The sequence below is a fragment of the Petaurus breviceps genome, unplaced genomic scaffold, assembly GCF_028583685.1.
Source record: "Petaurus breviceps papuanus isolate PSGF00001 unplaced genomic scaffold, PetGlider_PUasm1.0 129, whole genome shotgun sequence".
In the NCBI taxonomy this organism is placed as follows: domain Eukaryota; kingdom Metazoa; phylum Chordata; class Mammalia; order Diprotodontia; family Petauridae; genus Petaurus; species Petaurus breviceps.
Genome location: NW_027185665.1, coordinates 4611055 through 4631642, shown reverse-complemented (window position 1 = coordinate 4631642; position 20588 = coordinate 4611055). Strand labels below are relative to the sequence as shown.

General features: G+C 35.5%; 1 protein-coding gene across 2 annotated transcripts in view; it reads left to right on the top strand.

The window, feature by feature from the left end:
* LOC138173138 (mucosa-associated lymphoid tissue lymphoma translocation protein 1-like) overlaps window positions 1-20588 on the top strand; it is a 91618-nt gene that overhangs the window by 23640 nt on the left and 47390 nt on the right. The window contains exons 5-8 of one of the 2 annotated variants that reach the window (XM_069103048.1): window positions 7598-7776; window positions 8201-8297; window positions 10497-10529; window positions 13137-13163. In XM_069103048.1, the coding sequence (XP_068959149.1) occupies window positions 7598-7776; window positions 8201-8297; window positions 10497-10529; window positions 13137-13163 (336 nt within the window). The remainder of the gene's footprint in view (window positions 1-7597; window positions 7777-8200; window positions 8298-10496; window positions 10530-13136; window positions 13164-20588) is intronic. The other variant, XM_069103055.1, reaches the window with a different exon arrangement.

The window sequence follows — 20588 nt, the reverse complement described above, 5'->3', positions numbered from 1 at the left end:
AACATGATTATATCTGAGCTTTAAGAAAATAGCTTTCTATCCATGGAAAATTATTTGGAAAGAAGAGAATAATGGAGACAGGAAGAGTAATTCCTAGTCTTCTGCAATAATCTGGGCAAGAGGTGATTGGAGCCTAAATTAGTAGTGTGGTAGCTACATGAATACAGAGAAGAGGATTAATCTAAGAGATGTTTTGAAGAAAGAATCCCAGGAGTTCGGAAATTGATGGAATATGGGGTCATGAGGGAGAGTGAAGAGTTTGAAATGACTTCCAGGTTGCATATCTGAGTGACTGGAAGAATAATGAGTTTTCAACAGAAATAGGGAAATTAAAAAGAGACATAGACTTAAGTATTGGAAGTACTATCTAGGTTAGTATTTGAGAATACTAATTAACCTAGGTGAAGAATCCAGAAGCTAGTGAGGGGAGACTGGAACTCAGAGGAGAGATGGAGACATGAGATATAGATCTGGGAGTCATTTACAGAGAAATTGAGTTCATGAGAGATTATGTCACAGAAAGAGAACATAGAGCCAAAAGGAAAAAGTAATGAGGTACATCCACCCACAGGCTGCAAGACATAGATGTTGATCCAGCAAAGGGAATTAACTGAAAAGGACAACTCAAACATGTGAGGACAAGGGCCAGGAGGGAACAGTATCACAAAAACTAAGGAAAAAATGAGTTTTCAAAATGAAGGAATAATCAAGAACATCCTACATGATAGAGAGGCCAAGAAGGATAAGGACTGAAAGAAGGCCATTGACTTTTTTAATAAAGAAGGGAAATAGGAAGGAAAGGAGCTAAGGAAAAAGGGAGAAAGGAAGGTACGTTAAGGGAGGTGATAGTTACAAAGCAAAACAGACTCTTAGAGAGGGGAGAAAAAGAAGAGAGTAAGTGTAAGAATGGGATAGAGGGAAATACGCGGGCATCGTACCTGAACGCGAATGGGATGGAAGAGAGAGAAATCAGAATTCAACAATATGTTGTTTGCAAGAAATACACTTGAAACAGAAAGATACATATTGAGTTAAAATAAGGAGCTGGAGCAGAATTTATTACTCTTTAACTGAAGTAAAAAAAGGCAAGGGTAACAATCATCATCTCAGACAAAGCCAAAGCAAAAATAGACCTCATTAAAAGAGATCAACTGTGAAACTACATTTTGCTAAAAGGTAGCATGAACACAATATCAGTACTGAACATATATGTACCAAATGACATAACAACCAAATTCTTGAAGGAAAAGTTAAATGAGTTATAGGAGGAAAAAAGCCAGTAAAACTATAATAGTGGAGACTTCAATATACTCTCTTTAGAACGAGATAAGTTAACCAAAAAAATAAGAAAAAAGTTAAATTAATAGAATTTTATAAAAGTTAAATATGGAGAATATTTAATGAAAATAGGGGTGTACCTGCCTCTCAGCTGTATATTCCACACTCATAGGAATTGGCTATGCATATAAACCTTACAGACAAATGCAGAGAAGCATTTATCTTAGACTCCATCTAAGAAAGTTAATTACCAGAATATCAGAGTGGCTTTGGTTCTTAAAGAGAGCATTTCTCAACACAAGATATTTGCATGATAGCACAGACAGCACCAGTCATTCAGTAAGTATTTATTGCCTAATATGTTAAGGAGCTACATAGGAATAGTGCTAGGTGCTGGAGATAAAAGTACGAAGAATCAAATGATCCCTGCATGCAATGAGTTTTTAATCTAATGTCGGAAACACCAAGTACATATGAAAATCAAGACAGCATAAATTTAAAGTTAATAAAATATATTTATATACATACACATAAGATAGTTAAATGCACAGTAGTTTCGGAGGACATTAGCAGTTGATGAATCAGGAAAGGCTTTAGGCAGAAATGATGCCTTCATTGCATCTTAAAGGAAGAGAGGCTCTCTAAGTGGAGGTAATACTAAGTGCTGAGAACTGAAAGACAGAAAAAGGGGAAACAATCCCTGTTCTCAAGGGACTTACGTTTTAATGGGGTACGTAGCATATGGATAGATTTACACATGCACACACATATGTGAACATGTATGCATAATGAATACATGGGAGTTTGGGAAGGAAGGCACTGACAGCTGAAGGGATCAAGATAGGCTTCATAGGGGACAGCAAGTGCATGGAAGCATAGAGACAGGAGATGAATGTTGTACATGTAGAACATGAAGTAAGCTTGCATACCTTGACCATTGACTGCATGGTCAATATAAGAAAACTGGAAGGGAAGGAAGGGCCTGATTGTAAGGAACTTTAAATGCCAAACAGTTTATATTTGAACCTAGACCTACTGGAGATTTTTTTGGTGGGGGGGAGGGAAAAAAGGGGAAAGGGGAGGTAATGTGGTGAGAACTATGATTTTAGGAAAGTGTTAAAGCATATTGTATGGATTTTTCCTTTGCCCTTATCACATTCTACTTATTCTTATTTGTTTAAAGGTAATTTCCTTCATTTCATTGTAAGCTCCATGAGGTTAGGGACTGTTCATTGTTGCTGTTGTTGATTTTAATTTTTGTATCTCAGCACTTAACAGTGCTTTACACATAACAGGTATTAACAATAACAATAATTAATAATAATTTATATAGCTCTTTAAAATTTGCATGTGTTATGTACAATTTTCTCATTTCATCCTTATGGCAGCTCCATAAATTTTTTTTTTCTTTTTGGAGGGCAGTTGGGGTTAAGTGACTTGCCCAAGGTCACATGGCTAGTTTTTTGTCTTAAGTGTCTGAGGCCAGATTTGAACTCAGGTCCTCCTGACTCCAGGGCCGGTGCTCTATTCACTGTGCCTGCCACCTAGCCATCCTACAACTCCATAAATTATTATGATTCTCATTGGCTGTTAGCTGGCATGGTGGATAGACCACTGGCCTAGAGTCAGGGGCCTACATTCCAATCTAGCTTCAGATACTGTTTGATCACTTAACCTCTGTCTACCTCACTTTCCTCAACTATAAAATGAGGGTAATAATAGCTTACTGGGGTTGTTCTGAAGATTAAATGAGATAATATTTGTCAAGTACTTCGCATAGAGCCTGTCACATAGTAGTGCTAAATAAATATGTGTTTTCTTCCTTCCTTCTACTGTACAAATGAAGGGACTGAGGCTGAGAAGTTCGGAAACTAACCCAAGGTCACAAAACTAATAAGTCTTTGGGGAAGAATTTGAATCAAGATCTTAGAGAGACTAAAGGGAAGGGTGGATATGTATATGCAAAGATGCATTTTCAGTCATTTTGTTCCTATTAATAAATATGCTGTTAGAAAGCCACTGTGATTGTGACAGTGATTGTGACAGTGATTGTGTCTGTGATTGTGACAGTGAGGCAGCCCTAATTCCGCCTCTTCTAAGTGAATTTGGCTGCTTCCAGACTGAGCAATATGAGGACAAAACAGAGATGCCTCACCATTGTGAGGGACTTCTTATCCCCGTTGTCATGTCTTCAGTGATGTCAATCCCATATTCCATTCTCCATAATCCCTGTGTAAGTCAGTTCTGATTCGGTAGTACCTAGGTATGTGATCTATGCCTAAATAATAGCATATAATCTATGCCCAGATACCAAATAAATAGATTTTATGCCTACATACATATAGATTATATATTACCATGTAAACCAGAGTTTCATATGTCTCCACCATAAATAGGATACAGTCCTTTGAATTACCTTTAAGGCAGTGTAGTTTAATAAGAACACTGTTTTCTAGTCTTAGATCTGCCACTAACCAACTGTGTGATCTTGGGTAAGCCACTAAACCTGTTTAAGCTTCAGTTTCCTCATCTGCAGAATGTGTCATTTGGACATTCCCTGTACTTTTAGAGTTTCTACTCTAGTAGAGTTTTTGCTGTCCCTAGTAGATAACTTGTATATGTAGCTTCACTTATATGATCATTACCTCACATTATTTTGGCGAATAAAAGATTGAATATTTAGTGTTTTGTATCCCAGCACTTAGGACAATACCTTGCACAGAGTAGGAGTTTAATAAATACTGATTGATTGATTAAGAACGATATTCTTTATTGCTTCAAAAAGATATAATACACGTTAGAAAGTTAATAAAATATGATTAGTAATTTTGAATGGAATTGGTGGAATACAATAAGAAAAAAAGTTAAAACATTTTAAAATAGATTCTTTTAGCCCATATTTGTAATTGTGTCCCTACCTATTTTTAGGTCTCTAAAAGTCATGGAAGATTTTGATTAAATAGGAGAATAAAATGATTAACACAATGATTGGAAAAATAAGGGCAAGATTTTAATTTTAATTTTTAAAATACATATTTTAAATTTTTATTTTTAAAAAATACCTATGTGTACATACCTTAAGTGAATTTTAAAAATAGCTTTTCTTGCTGTAGACTTTAGAGATTTTATGGGAAATGCTAATATTTTTTTAATATTTGAAATATTAAATTTCTGAAACATTGTAAATATCTGAAACATTGTAAAGATAAGCCATGCAATTCTAATACAAATAGTATTGAAACTGATTTTAATACTTTCTGTCCGCAAATAATTAACACAAATTTGCATATATTGTTAGGAGAGATTGCCATTATTTTTTTTTCATTTTAAAATGATAATAGAAATGTGTATTTAATCACAAAATATATTCCGTGTACACTTACTTTAGTAATTTTTCTTAAGAAGAAATTCTCTAGAATTTTAGGCAGTAGATTAATAATACATATACATACATAATGATACATCATGATACATACATATATATTGAGTCAAATCACAGAAACATTTTTGCCACTTACTATCTGTGTGAGTCACTTAAACTCAGTGGGTCTCAGTTTCTCCTGTGAAGTAAAGAGGTTGGACCAGATGACCTGTCAGGTCCCTTTCTAAATCGATAATTGTGTGGCCCTCACACTAGGAGAAAACCAAGGGCTTTGGTGCATAATAGTTAGTTTTTTATAAAACAACTTGATTTGATGATGCAGTATCATTGCATTAAATACAAGAAAACTATCAAGTTAAACTAAGAGCAATATATAATAGTTATTTAAAAGAGAATGTTTTTTTTTTCTTTTTGTTTCCACAATAGCATTCATATCACTCATTTGAGAACTAAAATAGGGCCCAGATGTAGGTGACAAAAAGAAAGACTGCCTAGCAGCTGCATTAGAAGTCCTCTTCCTCTGGTAATAGACTCCTCTCTTTATCTTGGGAGTTGATAAAGCTAGATTTCTGGACCATTTGTATGGAAGGGAGTGTTAATTAAAAGAATAAAAATTCTACTGCTATTGAATATTTGGGTTAGACTTTATGTTTTTCTAACATTTACTAGAGAAGAACAGAGGAAGGACAGTGAGTAGGAATTTGGTTATTGTGACACTTTTTTGTGAGATAGAAACTATATTCGGAATTATAAAAATCAGATGGCCCCATAATTTGTGAAAATTACAAGTCAGTGAGGTAAAAAAAAAAAAGATTAAAAACAGTATTTTGGGTTCAATTACCACCCCTATAGCACCTATAATTCAAGAAAAAGTATAGCTCAGAATACATCTATATATTGTCTATCTGTCTGTCTATCTTTCTATCTATATATATGTTTCCTGATTACACATGATTTCCCTCCCTTTAATTGCAGAACCTGCGGAAATTAAATTTATTTCAATATTCTGAACTCCCACTCAGTACATAAAAAATAAATTACAGAATTCATGTCAGTGTTCTGACCTGAATGTTCTCTGTTCTAATGGTACAGACAACATATGAAGGAGGCCTGGGAGGGAATGCAGATGACATGATTTAAAACAGGTAGCCAGGAAGCAAAGTGGAGACTCGTTTCCAAGCAGACTAAGGCAAAGTCTCACCTCTTAGAACCTATAGTGATTCCTAGGATGGAGTTCAAGTTCCTAGTCAGGGAGTAGGTGGAGATGAGGGCTTAGAGTCAAGGACAGATGGTTGGGAGCTTGTGGCCTTTCTAGAACACAGTTCACCTTTTTATTAATAACCCAAGGTAAATATCTGTTAGTACGGTAACATAAATATATAGTGAATTCTGTTCTTCCCCTGTTTCTACCACATTCTAGGCCACTAGTGTCAAACTCACATAAGAATAGGCACCACTAAACTATACATTAAGTATCCCTCTAGGCTGCAGATTGACTTAGAAAACGGAATATTGACATTATCTATGTTCTGTTGTCTTTTTATTTGTTTTGCCAAATATTTCACCATTTTAATCTGGTTTGGGCCTCCCTCCCACTGTTGATCAGTATTGGTTGGTTTGTCTTTCATGTGGCTTACTGATGCCTTCAAGTGTCATTGAGTTGTACCACAATGCTTTCTTCACTCCTTCCACCATTCTCATATAAACAGAGAATAGAGATGTCTTGGGTCTTTAAAGAATTAGAGATATATGGAAGAGTTCATTATTTTTTTGCAGCTTGTTTCTGATTGCTTTCAATTACATTTGCTTCCCTATGTTCCTATTGCCGCTTCTAATTGTCACTGTCACTATTGATTGTTGCTTCTTTTTCCTTTTGTTTTTTTATCCCCTTTCATTTCTCCCATGTTTCTTTCTTTTACTGGTAGAAAAATGGCCTTTTACAACCATCTCCATGCTGTTATATTGTACCTTTCCTTGTGTGTAGCAAGTTAACCACTTATGGAATGTCAGCTATAATTTTGAGTCCTCTTGGCTGTATTTATTTGCGCCATGCTTTGCCACCAAAAAGGGCTTTTTCCCTTTAGAATCATAGTTCATTGATGTAGAGCTAGAAGGGTCATCTGATAGAGTTTCATCACTTTACAGAAGAGGAAAGTGAAACCCAGAAAGGTTGTGACTTGATCAGTCACAAAGGTGACTTGGCAGAAACCTGTATCTGAATACACATCAACTGAATCCAAATCCAGTAATCTTTGCGCTAAATCATACTGCTGGTTACTTCCAGTCCTGAAATGTTAATGAATACCTGAAGATTCCACAAGGTTCATCTTTTAATAAATGAGGTTTTGCTATAATGATGCTTATAAACTTTACCCATAGAACCTCCGGGAGCTCTTCAGTGGTATGCTACAGGTTCCTTGGCCCAAACCTATTCACTATTTCTGTAAATTACTACATTATATAATCAGTGACCTAGAAATTGTGTCCAAATCCCTTCAACCCAATACCTTGGTTAACTGTGATTTCTTTGCATTTGAAGGCATAAAGCTTGTAGTGCTGAGGGCAAGGAGGCAGGACTGAGATGGATTCTTGGAGTTGGTTTTTAAGCACTGTGACACCTAGTTTAACAGAATCTCACAGGAGAGTTAGCAGATCACTAATCTCTAGATATGTTTTAACAGTGCAGTAAAGGTAAAGCTGTTGTGGCCCCATTTTGTATGATTTGAAACTCCTAATTATGTTAAATTACTAATGCAAGATTTTGTACTTTATCACTCTTTCTAACCCCAGGATGCTGATACACATAAGTAGAAAATGTCTTTGAATATAAACTAACCATAAAGTCTAAAGGAAAACTTTTGAAGTACTTTTGATTTTAAAAGAATAAATAGTGTGCAAGTTATTTATTTTTAATCTTTTTTTTTCTTTTTGTTTAAGGAAGTTTGGATGACTTCTCTGAAACCAAACTACAAATCTGTATTGAACCAAAACCCCAAAGGTTAAGACCAGGCAACACGTTAGTTCTACAATGCGTGGCTATTGGGAGCCCTATTCCTCATTATCAGTGGTTCAGAAATGGATTTCCAATAACACATGGGACAAAAAAGTTATATATGGTAGGGAAATGATATTTGGAAAATATTATTCTTTATTTTAGTAAACAGTTTATTACAAGTTACATAAGAATAAAAGTACATGTGGACACTTTCTTGGTTTTAAAGATATTTTCATATCCTAACTTAACTCTAATATCTAACAATTATTATTGAATACTTATTGATTCTTACATATGACTATACTTGGATCCCAAAACTTTTACAGGGCATACAGTCAGAATATTTAATAGTTTGGTTTTATATCAGCACTACTTTTTTGTCATTTGTTGGCTCATAACAAACTTGATGAAATGTAACAAAGCTTATCCAGAAATTTGTGAAATTGCCTAATCTTGTTAGAGAATTACTTTTGTTCCTTTTTATCAGTAGTTACTGGTTTGTTCCAATTAAGTCTAAAATTAAGGAGTTATTTTTGTTTGTGTAGGTGCCTTATGTCGATTTGGAGCATCAGGGAACCTATTGGTGTCATGTATATAATGACCATGATAATCAAGACAGCAAGAAAGTAGAAATCATCGTAGGTGAGCAGTGCTATTTTAATAATTGCAGTAATATAAACTGTAAGATTAGGCTCATCTGCACTTAAGTAACCAAAGTTCTTCAAAGAAATTTTCTTTTCCTTGAAATATAATTAGTCTATTGAATTGATTTCACATAATTACCATTTAATTTTTTGGAAGCATAGTTTTTACTTCAGATTTTATTATATCAACATGGGCATCTAAATAAAAGACCAGTTTTTCACCCAGGCCAGTTTTCCCATGTCTTATATATATGTGGAAGTTTGTTGTTGTTTTTAAACTTAACCCCAAGGAACACAGGATGTACAATTGAACTCTTTCTCTTTCCCCCTAAACTCCCCCCTCTTACAAACTTATCTGTTTCTGTTGAAGTCACCACCATCTTTCCATTGTCTCAAGTTCATAATCCCAGCATTACCCTGGGCTTCTTACTCTCTCACTGCTCACATCAACCATTTCTACTTTTGCTACATTTCTAATAACTGACCTTTTCCTTCTGTTCACAAAGCTACCACCTTAGGCTCTTATCACTTCTCACCTAAAATATTTCAGCAGTCTCTTAAATGGTTCCCATGTCTGAAGTCTCTCAGCACTCCAGTCTATCCTACACACTGCTGCCAGTGGGATTTTCCTTAGGCACCAATTGGACCATGTGATACCTTTGTTCAGCTAACTCCAGTGGCTTTCTTTTGCATATAGGATAACCTAGAAACTCTTCTCTTTAGTTCTTAAAGCCCTATACAACCTAGCTCCAGCCTATCTTTCCAGTCTTACTGCACATTGTTCCCCCCTTCCACACTAGTCAGCCTGATCACTCTATATTCATACACAACATTACATCTCTGTCTCTGTACTTTTACACTGGTTACCTCCATGCCTGGAATGTATTTCTTCTTCATCTCCTCGTCAGAGTCTCTTTCTTCCTTTAAAATTTTCTGCAAGAAGCCTTTCTGATCCTCCAAACTTCTAGAGTACTCCTTCCCAAAATACCTTGCATCTAACTGCTTTATACATATTTGTATTTATTAACTTAATATTTGTGCTATTTTTAATTTGTATATGTACTTCATGTCTCCCCTAATGTAAGCTCATTGCATAGGATTCATATCAATCATCCATTAAGTATTACACATCTGCTATGTGCCTAGAAGCTAGGTGTCAAAGAGGATAAAGAGCTAAGCCCAGAGTTGGGAAGGCCTGAGTTCAGATTTGACCCTAGACACTTAATAGCTATGTAACCCTGGGCAAGTTATTTAACATCTGTCTGTCTTAGTTTATTCATTTGTAAAATGGGGATAACAATGGCACCTATTTCCCAGTGTTATTGTGAGGATAAAGTGAAATAATATTTATAAAGCACTTTACAAACCTTAAAGTGCTACATAAATGCTCTTTATTGTTGTTTTTATTACTACTACTACATTTAGAAATTATTTTATTCTTTTTACTTCTGTCTCCAGCACCTACCATGGTGCCTGGTACATAGTAGGTACTTAATTAATTCTTATTGGTTGTTGATTTATATGAATCATTTAAGCTTCATTTTAACTCCTCCTTTTCTGGCGACTAATGGGATACCTGATAAAATCTTTGTGCGTAATCTTTTGATGAAGTTATTGTGGCCTGGTACTCAATTGTGATGTCTTCTATTTGTTCTTATTAGTTGCTTACCTGTTAAATTTGGAAGGTTGTTACTTTTGTTGTTGAAACCAAATAATACCTTTAAGGTATTCTGTTTTCTGAGTATGACATACTAAATTCAAAACCAGTCATACAGATGGAAAAGCAGTGAAAAGAACTGAAAAAGATATATATGTGTACACATATACCATATATGTATGTATTACTTATTTGTATGTAAGTATATGTATATAGAGAAAGCTCTCTGTTTCAAGTTTAATATGTAAATTTATATAAAATAGAAAAACATTTTAAATGTAGAATTTTTAATGAAGGTATTATGATAAGGTAAAGGAAAACTGTTTTAGATATCAAAACTCCATTATGATTTATATACTTTTGTAGCCCTATTTTGATTATTTTTATATGTTCATAGAAAATATTAACCCAATGTTGAGATTTAATATGTTGGTTTAACAAAAACAATTTCTGTAGTATTTATATTTTTGTGTACTTAATTCCTGCCCTTCCTAAAAACATGAATTACAATACATTCAAATTTGTTTTTTCTAAAACAAGGAAGAACAGATGAGGCAGTGGAATGCACTGAAGGTAGTATAATGCTGTGGTTGTGAAAATCAAATATTCTGCATGCTGATTACTGTTGGGATGGGCTTATCTGTAGATACACTGAGTGCAGTGACAGAAAAACATACTAGCTACAAATGAGTTAATCAAGTATAAAAATATTTTGATTAAAGGATGTTCCATATTTATTTGAAATTCCTCTTGGTCTTCAGAATTTTGTAAACGGTTCAAAACATTGTGACTCTGATGTTACAGTACCATTCATACAATGATTTAATCTTTGGTATACTAATAATTTTCCTAAGTGAATGGCATGAGTTACAAGAGTTTTCTTGAAGTTTTTATGCCCTAAATATTTGACTCTAAGATGGTAGAAGAATCTCTTTCCCTAAATATGTGTTTGGTTTCTTTCATCTCTTTTTCTTATAATAATATGGCTCTGAAATGACAATATTTATCAGAAGCCAAATTTAAAGTTTATGGTTGAGGCAACCAGGTAGCACAGTGGATAGAGCACCTGCCCTGGCGTCAGGAGGACCTGGGTTCAAATCCAGCCTCAGACACTTGACACTTACTAGTTATGTGACCCCGGGCAAGTCGTTTAATCCTAATTACCTCACAACAAAATAAAAATAAAGTTTAAAATTATATGTCTGCTTAAACAATATTAATCATGCTTTTAAAATATAAAATTAATAGATTCCCTAATTATTTTTATAAGTAAAACCCTTTAATCTCCAGTGTCACCTTTTGTCATGTACAATTTGAGAATAAAGAATTTTTTAATTTCTTTTTTAACTAAACAAAAAAAAGTACTTAAACAAGTATTTTACTTCAATTGTAGTCATTAAATTTAAAGCCTAAACTATTATTCTTCAGCATAGTACCATTTTATGAGAAAAATATGATTGAGTTCAGCAAGTATTTTTTTCAGTTCCTGCCTCTCAGACTTACATAGACTTGTTAGACTCTACTAAGGTGTACTAAGAAAAGCATAATCACTTCTTTACATTTCCTGGGTTTCCAACTGGTCTAATTCTTCTCCATGATACTTCTTATTGGAATAATCCCCTTTTCCAAATCTCATCATGTTTATAATTCTTTGGAGTCTTAATGCTTGATGATATAAAGTGCTTGTCTCTAAATCACAATTTGTGTATTATGATCCCCTAGCGCCTGAAAAGATCCTAAACCCGGTCATTAAATGTTTATTATCCAGGGAATGGGCTTTGAAGTTACTCTGACAGACTCTCATCAGAAACCAATTAATTGAGGAGTTGCATGATTTCTAGAATTTACTAATGAATATAGTTGGCCTTCTAAAATTCTAATATGTATTATAACAATTTCAAAAGCCTTCTCTTTGTGAAATAAAATAGTTATCATTGTCTTCAGTACAAATTGATCCATTTAAACAATCATCTTGCTTTGCTTCCCTTTTTATCAAGTTTTTATTTAGTATAATTTGGTCATTAGTCAATACCTATATTATAAATAATATGAGTTGTCAATGTATGTACAATATGTATACTTTCATCTGTGATCCCATTGATGTGGTTGCTTCCTTCAATGACACCCTTCTTTACCTTCTCATCCTCTGCTGTTCTTGTCCATGTCCTCGTATAAATCCTATAAACAACAACTTTGCAAAAAGTTATTCAAAAAATTCTGAGGATGACATAAAACTATACCCAAAATGACAGTAGAATGATTAGGGTCCAATTATTCTTCCCAAAATAAAGTTTGACTTAAAAGTGTCTTTTTAAAAAATAATTGGTGGATAGAAATATTATGAACAGTATATTTTATACACAGAATGTGTACTCTCTATTTTTCATATTATGCATTTTGTTTAAGATCACTTGTCATTCAGTTTGGACTATAAATAAGTCATTTTTTCCAATCATGTTTCTTGTCATAGAGTCATAGATGTAGAACTGGAAGAGATCTCATAGGTCATCTCATCTAGGCTCATCATTTTACAGAAAGAGAAACTCTTCTCGTTAATTGTGAATTACCCAATGTCACACAAGTGTCTGAGGTGAGATTTTAATCCTGGTCTTCATACTCCAGAGCCAGTGAGTGCCCTTTCCATAGTACCATACTGCCTTCAGATTAGTGGTGAGCCAGCAAACTTGCCCTTCCATTCTTTCAGTGAAAAGAATGATGTGTTTGGAGTCAGAAGACCTGGATTTGATTCCCAACTCTGCAACTTCTTAGCCTTATGACCTTGGGCAAATCACTGAACCTCTGTGGACTTTAAGTGTCCTCATTTATAAAATGAAAGTGTTGGATCATATGGTCTCAGAGCCTTCTTGCAATAATGCTGTGATCCTTTGATCTTCCCAAATCTCTCATAAAAATACTGTCTGTTCTTAATTGACAAACAATGAGAAAACTCTGAAATTCAAGAAAAAAAGAGTAGTTGTTGGTTAAAAACCATAATTGGCATCAACAAGACATCTCCTCCTTTAAGTATTTCAGTTCCTCACATGTGACTTCTCTGAAAGTTCTATGCTAAGAATTATATAGCTTCTTTCTTAGAACCTACTTCCCTCTATTAGACTTAATTTGGTATAATGTTGATAAAATGACAGTAAAGTTAACCTAGTTTCTTTAATTTCATTATAGATGAATTAAATAATCTTGGGCATCCTGGTAAGTAGTACAGATTAAAATACTATTAATTTCAACTATTCAAGGTGCAGAATTCCTGATTTAAAATATACAGTATAGATTTTGTTTTTTTAATCTTATTTTAATTGATATCTTTTGTCCTTACATCACCTTCATTTCTAAATATATTCCTTCCTTATCTAAAAAACATGCCACATAAGAAAGATTTTAAAATAAAGTTTTAAAATATTATTCAGCAAAACCAACAAACAGATCATCTGTACTACTGTGTAGAACTTTTTTAGAGGAGCCTTCAACTTTTGTGGGAAACCCTCTCCACCAGTACAGATGCAACTCTGTCACTTAATCCTAAAAAGTTGCCTGCCACCAGTGAATCTGTGGCTGGTGCAGCTCAGGACTTCTGAGCTGCCATAGGCTAAGCTGATCTGGTTCAGCAGTTAATATGGTGAGCTCCTGGAAGTAGGGAGTTACCAGTTGCCAAAGAAGTGGAGAACCAGCCCGAGATGGAAAAATGGGGTACTTTAGCACTCTCATGCTGAGTAAAGTGAAGTCAGACCTATGTGTCTCACACAGACCTCTGTCCTTCCAGCCTGTTTTAGACACAACAACTTAGGCTTCAAAAAAGAAGGGGAAGAGGAGGGGGGAGGAAAATAAATCTGGATCACTGAGAGGTTAAGTGACTTGCTCATAATCACACAGCTAGTAGGTATCAGAGAAAAGATTTCTGACACCAAGGCCAATTTTCTTATCTACTACATAATGCCTAGTGTGTATAAATTTCTTTTAATGCCTGCTTGAAATTACTCTAAAATACCTAAGTGACAGAAATGACTATAAAATGTAGCTTAATATTATGAAACACCTTTATTAGTATTCAGAATCCTGAAACTATAGGACAGAGGTGGGGAACCTGTTCCTCAAGGCCACATGTGGTATTCTGGGTCCTTGGGTGTCCTTTTTTGACTGTCCGAGTTCTACAGAACAAATCCTTTTCTTTTCTTTTTGCCTTTTTGGAGGGCAATTGGGGTTAAGTAACTTGTCCAAGGTTACACAGCTAGTTTTTTTTGTGTGTGGGTGTTAAGTGTCTGAGGCCGGAAACAAACTCGGGTCCTCCTGACTCTGGGGCCGGCGCTTTACTCATTGCACCACCTAGCCACCCCAGCAAATCCTTTTCTTAAGGGGATTTGTTCTGTGAAGTTTGGATTCAGTCAGAGGGCCACACTTGAGGACCTAGAGGGCCACTTGTGGCCTTGAGGCCACAGGTTCCCATAGGAAATAAAGGAAGTTTTAGTTAATCTATGTGTTATAGAAAGTACTGGAACTTTAAGCAGGACATTTTACAAGATACTGTCTAGAGTATTGGGTTTGGCTTCAGGAAGACTTGGGTTCAGATCTCATTTCTAATATGTAGAAGCTGGCCAAATTAATTAGCTTCTCTGAAGCTCACTTTCCTCATCTGTAAAATAAGGACATTGGACTCAAAGACCTCTAACCTTTCTTCTAGCTCTAAATCTATGAATATATGAACTCTTGTTGTAATACCAATAGTTGACATCTGATATTAATAACGGTGCTTTAATGTTTGCATATCCCTTTAGTTAAAATATTCCATTTGATCCTTTTAACAACCCTTCCAGGTATGTGCTATTATTATCTCCATTTTACAGATGAGAAATTTGATACTGAGAGAGGTTACATGATCTGCCCAGGTTTATACAGCCAGTAGATTTCTGAGGCAAGACCTCAGGTCTTTCTACCTCCCAAGTCCAGTGTTTTATCCATGATACTGCCAGAAGAAAATAACTCTAATGATACTAGGCTGCTTTGGAGTTCAGGTTGTCTTTATCTCAGTTGATCAATCAAGTATAGAACATTCCTGAACTGGCTTGGTAGAGAGCACTCGTGTTAAATGACTGTTGAACTATGTTTGGGGTCAGAGAGGGTAATTCTCTGAATGCCTAGTTAGTTGAAGATTGTATGCTTGAAGCAGCTTGGCTTAATGAGTTCTTTATCTGAGTCAAAAGGTGATTTAGTGAGGTCAGCTAACAAATAGCACCCATGAGTCTGTGCTTTTGGCATAGTCCCTGAGGGGAAAAAAAGAACTTAAGCTAATCTTATAAAATCATGTCAGGAAACTGAACATGAGATTAGATTAAATAGACTAAATATCACTAAGTAGTTTGAAATTTCCTCTTTATTTTTTAAGTTTGCTGTACAGAACACAGAGGGTTTCCCAAAAATCATAGAGCAGTTTTATGCTTTAATAGCTTAAAACTGCTCTAAGACTCTTGGACACACTGTATTTCCCAATGATTATGTATTGTAATTCATTTTTAATCACCAAGAGAACTATCACAGTAATATCTTCAGTTATTTTCTAACTTTTACAATCAGGAAGCTTTCTTATTGAGTACTCTAAATTCACTTTACTTATCTTTATTTGCTTCTTTTTCTGTCATTAGTGGAAACAGAGAAAATCTATTTACTATAATTCTATTCTTTATCTTTTCCTTCATGTAGGAATTGAAATTTATTGTTGTCTCCCTCCCCCTACCCAAACTCTGTAACAGAGCATTGCATTTAATTTTTTTTATCTACCAAGATTCCTAGTAGAAATACTTTGTGTCTCCAACTGTAACCTTGTATTCTGTTACAGAAATTCAGTCATAATTCTAGAACTGGAAGTTTCTTCAGAGGCCATCTAGTCCAACTCTCATTTTACAGAGAAACAGAGAACCAGAGAGGTTATGTGATCTAACCATTGTCACACAGAAACTCTTGGCTATTGTGGATGCTTCCATAAATGAAAAATTAAAGAGTTTATATTCTCAAAATATATCGACCATTATTAAGAAATTTTTTAAAATTATGAGGACAAACTATAGATGTTTCACTGATAGAAAGCAAGTGTAAGTGCTATGAGGAGAAGTCCAGAAGAGTAGAGATCATTTTGACCACCAAACACTCGGTCTCCTTGCAAAGCAATGAAGAGTATATTCAAGACATCTTATGGTAATAGGTAATGAGTAGTATCACCTTATGAAACAGGGAAGTAGCAGGGGGGGAAATGGGTCTATAGAAAATGTAGTGAAAGACACAAATTAGGTCATCCTAAGCAGTTATGAAACCAAAAGCAACATGCCACTTGGATTCCACAACAAACTTTTCTCCATCAGTATTGGCTGAACCGCCACATTTGACCTATAATGTCACAATCACAGATTTCTCCTTGAGCAATTAGAAATAATGTTAAAGAAAACAAAGGTGGTGATAGTAGCTTCACCATTTAAATTGTGCACAGAGGAGATCCTTACTGGTCACAACAATTTTTGAGGGCATTCAGTGAGGGATCAGTCATCAAGGTATTTTAAAATGGAAAAAAAGTAAATGATTGGGGGTGGGGAATCATTGATGTTACTACTAAAGGTGAAGTTTTCAGTCACTACTGACATATGCCTACATTCTCTCTACAAAATCATTAATTATCATAGTAATTTTATAGACTTATCAAGGACTTTATGAAAACAGAAACAAAACAGGCAAGTTTTCACGCATAATATTGTACAACAAACCACATTTTATGTAGTTACATTATTGACTGAAAAGTATAGAGACTAACAGGATTTTATTGTGCTTGTTGTGACTGTAGAAAAGCATTTAATTTGATAGAGCAAAATGAAGCTTTAAAGGCTGTCCTCCAATAAAAGTGTCCAATAAAAGCATGCGTCAAGATCATATAAGATTCTTTGATAGATTCGGCAGAATTATCTCTGTCTGGCCTTCTTTTTAATATCAGACAGATCATAAGATCATTGACTTAGCGCAGGATGGGAGATAAGATCAACAGATCCAGCACACTCATTTACCGGTGAGGAAGATGAGCTACAACATACATAGAATGGAGGTATGTTCTCATCAAAGACCATTTACCATGGTCATGGTACACATCTAGCACAAAATCCAAATAGCCTATTCCCTATAGATGATATGTTCCTATAGAAGCTCCTGTTTGTAAATGACTTTTTGATGATTGAATCAAGCTCCAAAGGATTGCAGGGGCAGCTAGGTCACACTGTGGTGCATAGTATGCTAGGCCTGGAGTCAGGAAGACTCATCTTCCTCCAAACACTTATTAGCTATGTGACCCTAGGCAAGTTACTTAACCCTGCATGCCTCCATTTTCTTATTTGTAAAATGAGTTAGAGAAGGAAATGGTAAACCCCTTCACTGTCTCTGCCAAGAGAACCCAGAAGAGCCAGATACAACTGGAAAATGACTAAACAACAACAAAGCCAAAAGATTTCAGAGCCTCTCAAATGAAATCTACAGTGACTCCAAAGTTTCACCTATCATGCATAAAAAATGAAAATATTAGATGAATGACATGTATCATCCTGATATGCATTATTATTTCGTGAGTACAATATAACTTGTTTATATTCTACAGTTGAACAGTGAAGTGGGCCCAGAATTAAAAAGAAGGAAGAGTGGGCTTAATTGCATTTGGAAAATTGCACAATATTTTACATTTTCTCCAACTCCTTGAAAATTAGAATTGGCCAATAGAAGCTAATGACTCCATAAGACATCAAGAAATAATAAAACAAAATTCAAAAGTTTGAAAAAATAGATTAAGTGTGAAATAATTTCTCATAGGAAAAACGATTGAAGAGAGCATTTAAAAAGAATTGGATGACCTGAAAGCCATTTTTAAAAAAGCAGGACTAGACATCATATCTCAAAACTGCCCATCTTATCTTTAAAAGCAAAAGGCAAAGTAGAAATTGAAAGAATACACTGGTCTCTTCCTGAAAGAAATCGTAAGATGGAAACTCCCAGGAATAATACAACCAAAATCAAGTGCTCCCTGGTCATGGAAAAAACAATACAGCAAACAGCCAGGGGGGAAGAAATTCCAGTACTTCAGAGCCGCAGTCAGGATTACACCTGGTTTAGCAACCACCACTAAAAAGGAGTAGAGAACTTGGAATATGATATTCTGGAAGGCAAAGGATCTAGTCTTACAACTAAGAACAACCTACTCAGTATAACAGCATAATGCTAAAGGGGGAAATGGACCTTGAATGGGGAAAAAAAAGACTTCCAAACATTCCTGTTAAGAAAACAAGAGCTGAGTGAAAAATTTGATACAGACACAGACATCAAGAGAAGCATAGAAAAGTAAATATGACTGAAATGATAAGAAACTGAACAGGATGAAATTGTTTACCATCTTTTATGAGCAGATGATACACATAAATCCTCAGAACTTTGTCATCACCAGAGATATTAGAAGGAATCTAATTAGACAGAGGGTCTAGGTTTGATGATCTCAAAAGAATGGAAGGGAGAGGAAGAATGGGGAGAAATATCTTCACATAAATGGGCTGTACGAGGAGTTTATGAAAATAAAGGGGCATGCAGGGAAGTGGATGACACTTGAACTTCCCTTTTCTCTGAACTGGTTCAAGGAAGGAAGAAGACACATACACAGTTGGGTATAGAAATAGATCTTACCCAACAAGGAAAAACAGAAAGTAAGTAAAAGAGAGAATAAGAGGGAGTATAGATTAAAGGAGGTGTTTGAAGCAAGACAGACTTAAAGAAGACAGAAGGAAAAGTTTGAGAATTGAATGAAAGGAAATGCATGGCAATCATAACTGAATACGAATGGGATGGACTCACCCATAGAATGGATGAGGATAATGATAGATTAAGAACCAGAATCCCGTAATGTGCTGTTACAAGAAATACATTGGAAACAGATAAATGCACAGGGGCTAAGTGAGGTACACATGCAACAATAGATCTGATTGAAAGTGATAAACAGGGCGGGCAGGGGGCTCAGCGAGTGAGAGCACTGGCCCCAGTGTCGGGATGACTTGGGGATCGAATCTGGGCTCCGATACTTAGCACCACACCCAGAAATCACTGGCCGTGTGACCTTGAGCAAGTTACTTAACCCCGATTGCTTTTAAAAATAAATAAATAAATAAATGAAAATTTAAAAAAAAAGTGATAAACAGGGAAAATACATTTTACTAAAAAGTGCCATAGACAATGAATTGATATCAATAATAGACATATATACAGCAAATGACAAAGCATCTAAATTCTTAAAAGTTAAATGAGTTAGAGGAAATAGGCGATAAAACTGTTACTCAATTTACCTATCAGATCCAGACAAATCTAAGCTTAAATAAGTTGAATAGAATTTTAGAAAAATTCAATATGATAGACTTCTGGAGAGCATTGAATGGGAATAGAAAGCACTATACCTATTTTTTTTTAATCAAATGCTTTTTTAACTTCTGTTTACATCATTCATTTCTGCAAGATTTTGAGTTACAAATTTTCTCCCTGTTTTTCCCCTACCCACCACCCCAAAATAGCGATCACACTGGATATCCCCTCCTCCAGTCTGCTCTCTCCCATATCTTCTCCCATACCCCCTCTGATTTTCCAATAGGGAACAATGGATCTCTGCCCCAGTGCCTTTATGTCTTATTTCACAGTTATATGTAAAATAATATTAATAATAGTATATATATATATATATAGCTTCCTTCTTTCTCTCTCCCTTTGGCCTCTTCTGGTCGGTGGAGTGCCTGTTAGTGCAGGCTGCAGTGTAAAGATGGCTAAGTCTAAGAACCATACTACTCACAACCAATCACAAAAATGGCACAGAAATGGCATCAAGAAACCTAGGTCACAGAGATATGAGTCTCTGAAAGGGGATGACCCCAAGTTTCTGAGAAACATGCACTTTGCCAAGAAACACAATAAGGGGCTGAAGAAGATGCAAGCCAACAACACCAAAGCCATCAAGGCCCTGAGCACCAAGGCCTCCAAAGCCAAGTTCCTCAGGCACAAGATGCCCAAGGCCAGCGCCCGGCGTGCTGGCCACAAGATGGCTACGAAGCATCCAGGTCCTAGGATTGGCATCAAACGTCCAGACTCCAGGATCACAAAGCCTGACTCTAAGGTTGCCAGAACCACTGACCCCAAGTCTACCAAGCCCACTGACCCCAAGGCTTCCAAGTCTGCCACCAAGGTCAGTAAGTCATATCCCAAGGCTACCAAATCTGGCCCCAAGGCCACCAAATCTGATGCTAAGGCCACCAAGTCTGACCCCAAGGTTGCCAAGTCTGATTCCAAGGCTGCCAAGTCCGGTCCCAAGGCAGCCAAATCTGATTCTAAGGCTGCTAAGCCTGCCGAGTCCAAACTCAAAGATGCCAGGGCTAAAGCTGCTGGTCCCAAGCCTTCAAAATAGATGCTTCAGAACAGAAGGACTTGTTTAAAGCTAAAACTCCCTTTTTTTCCCAGCCAGGATATAATTATTCACTATTTTGTACAAATAAAGAAAATGGTGAGTCATAAATAAGAAAAAAAAATAGTATATATATATATATATATATATATATATATATATATATATATATATAT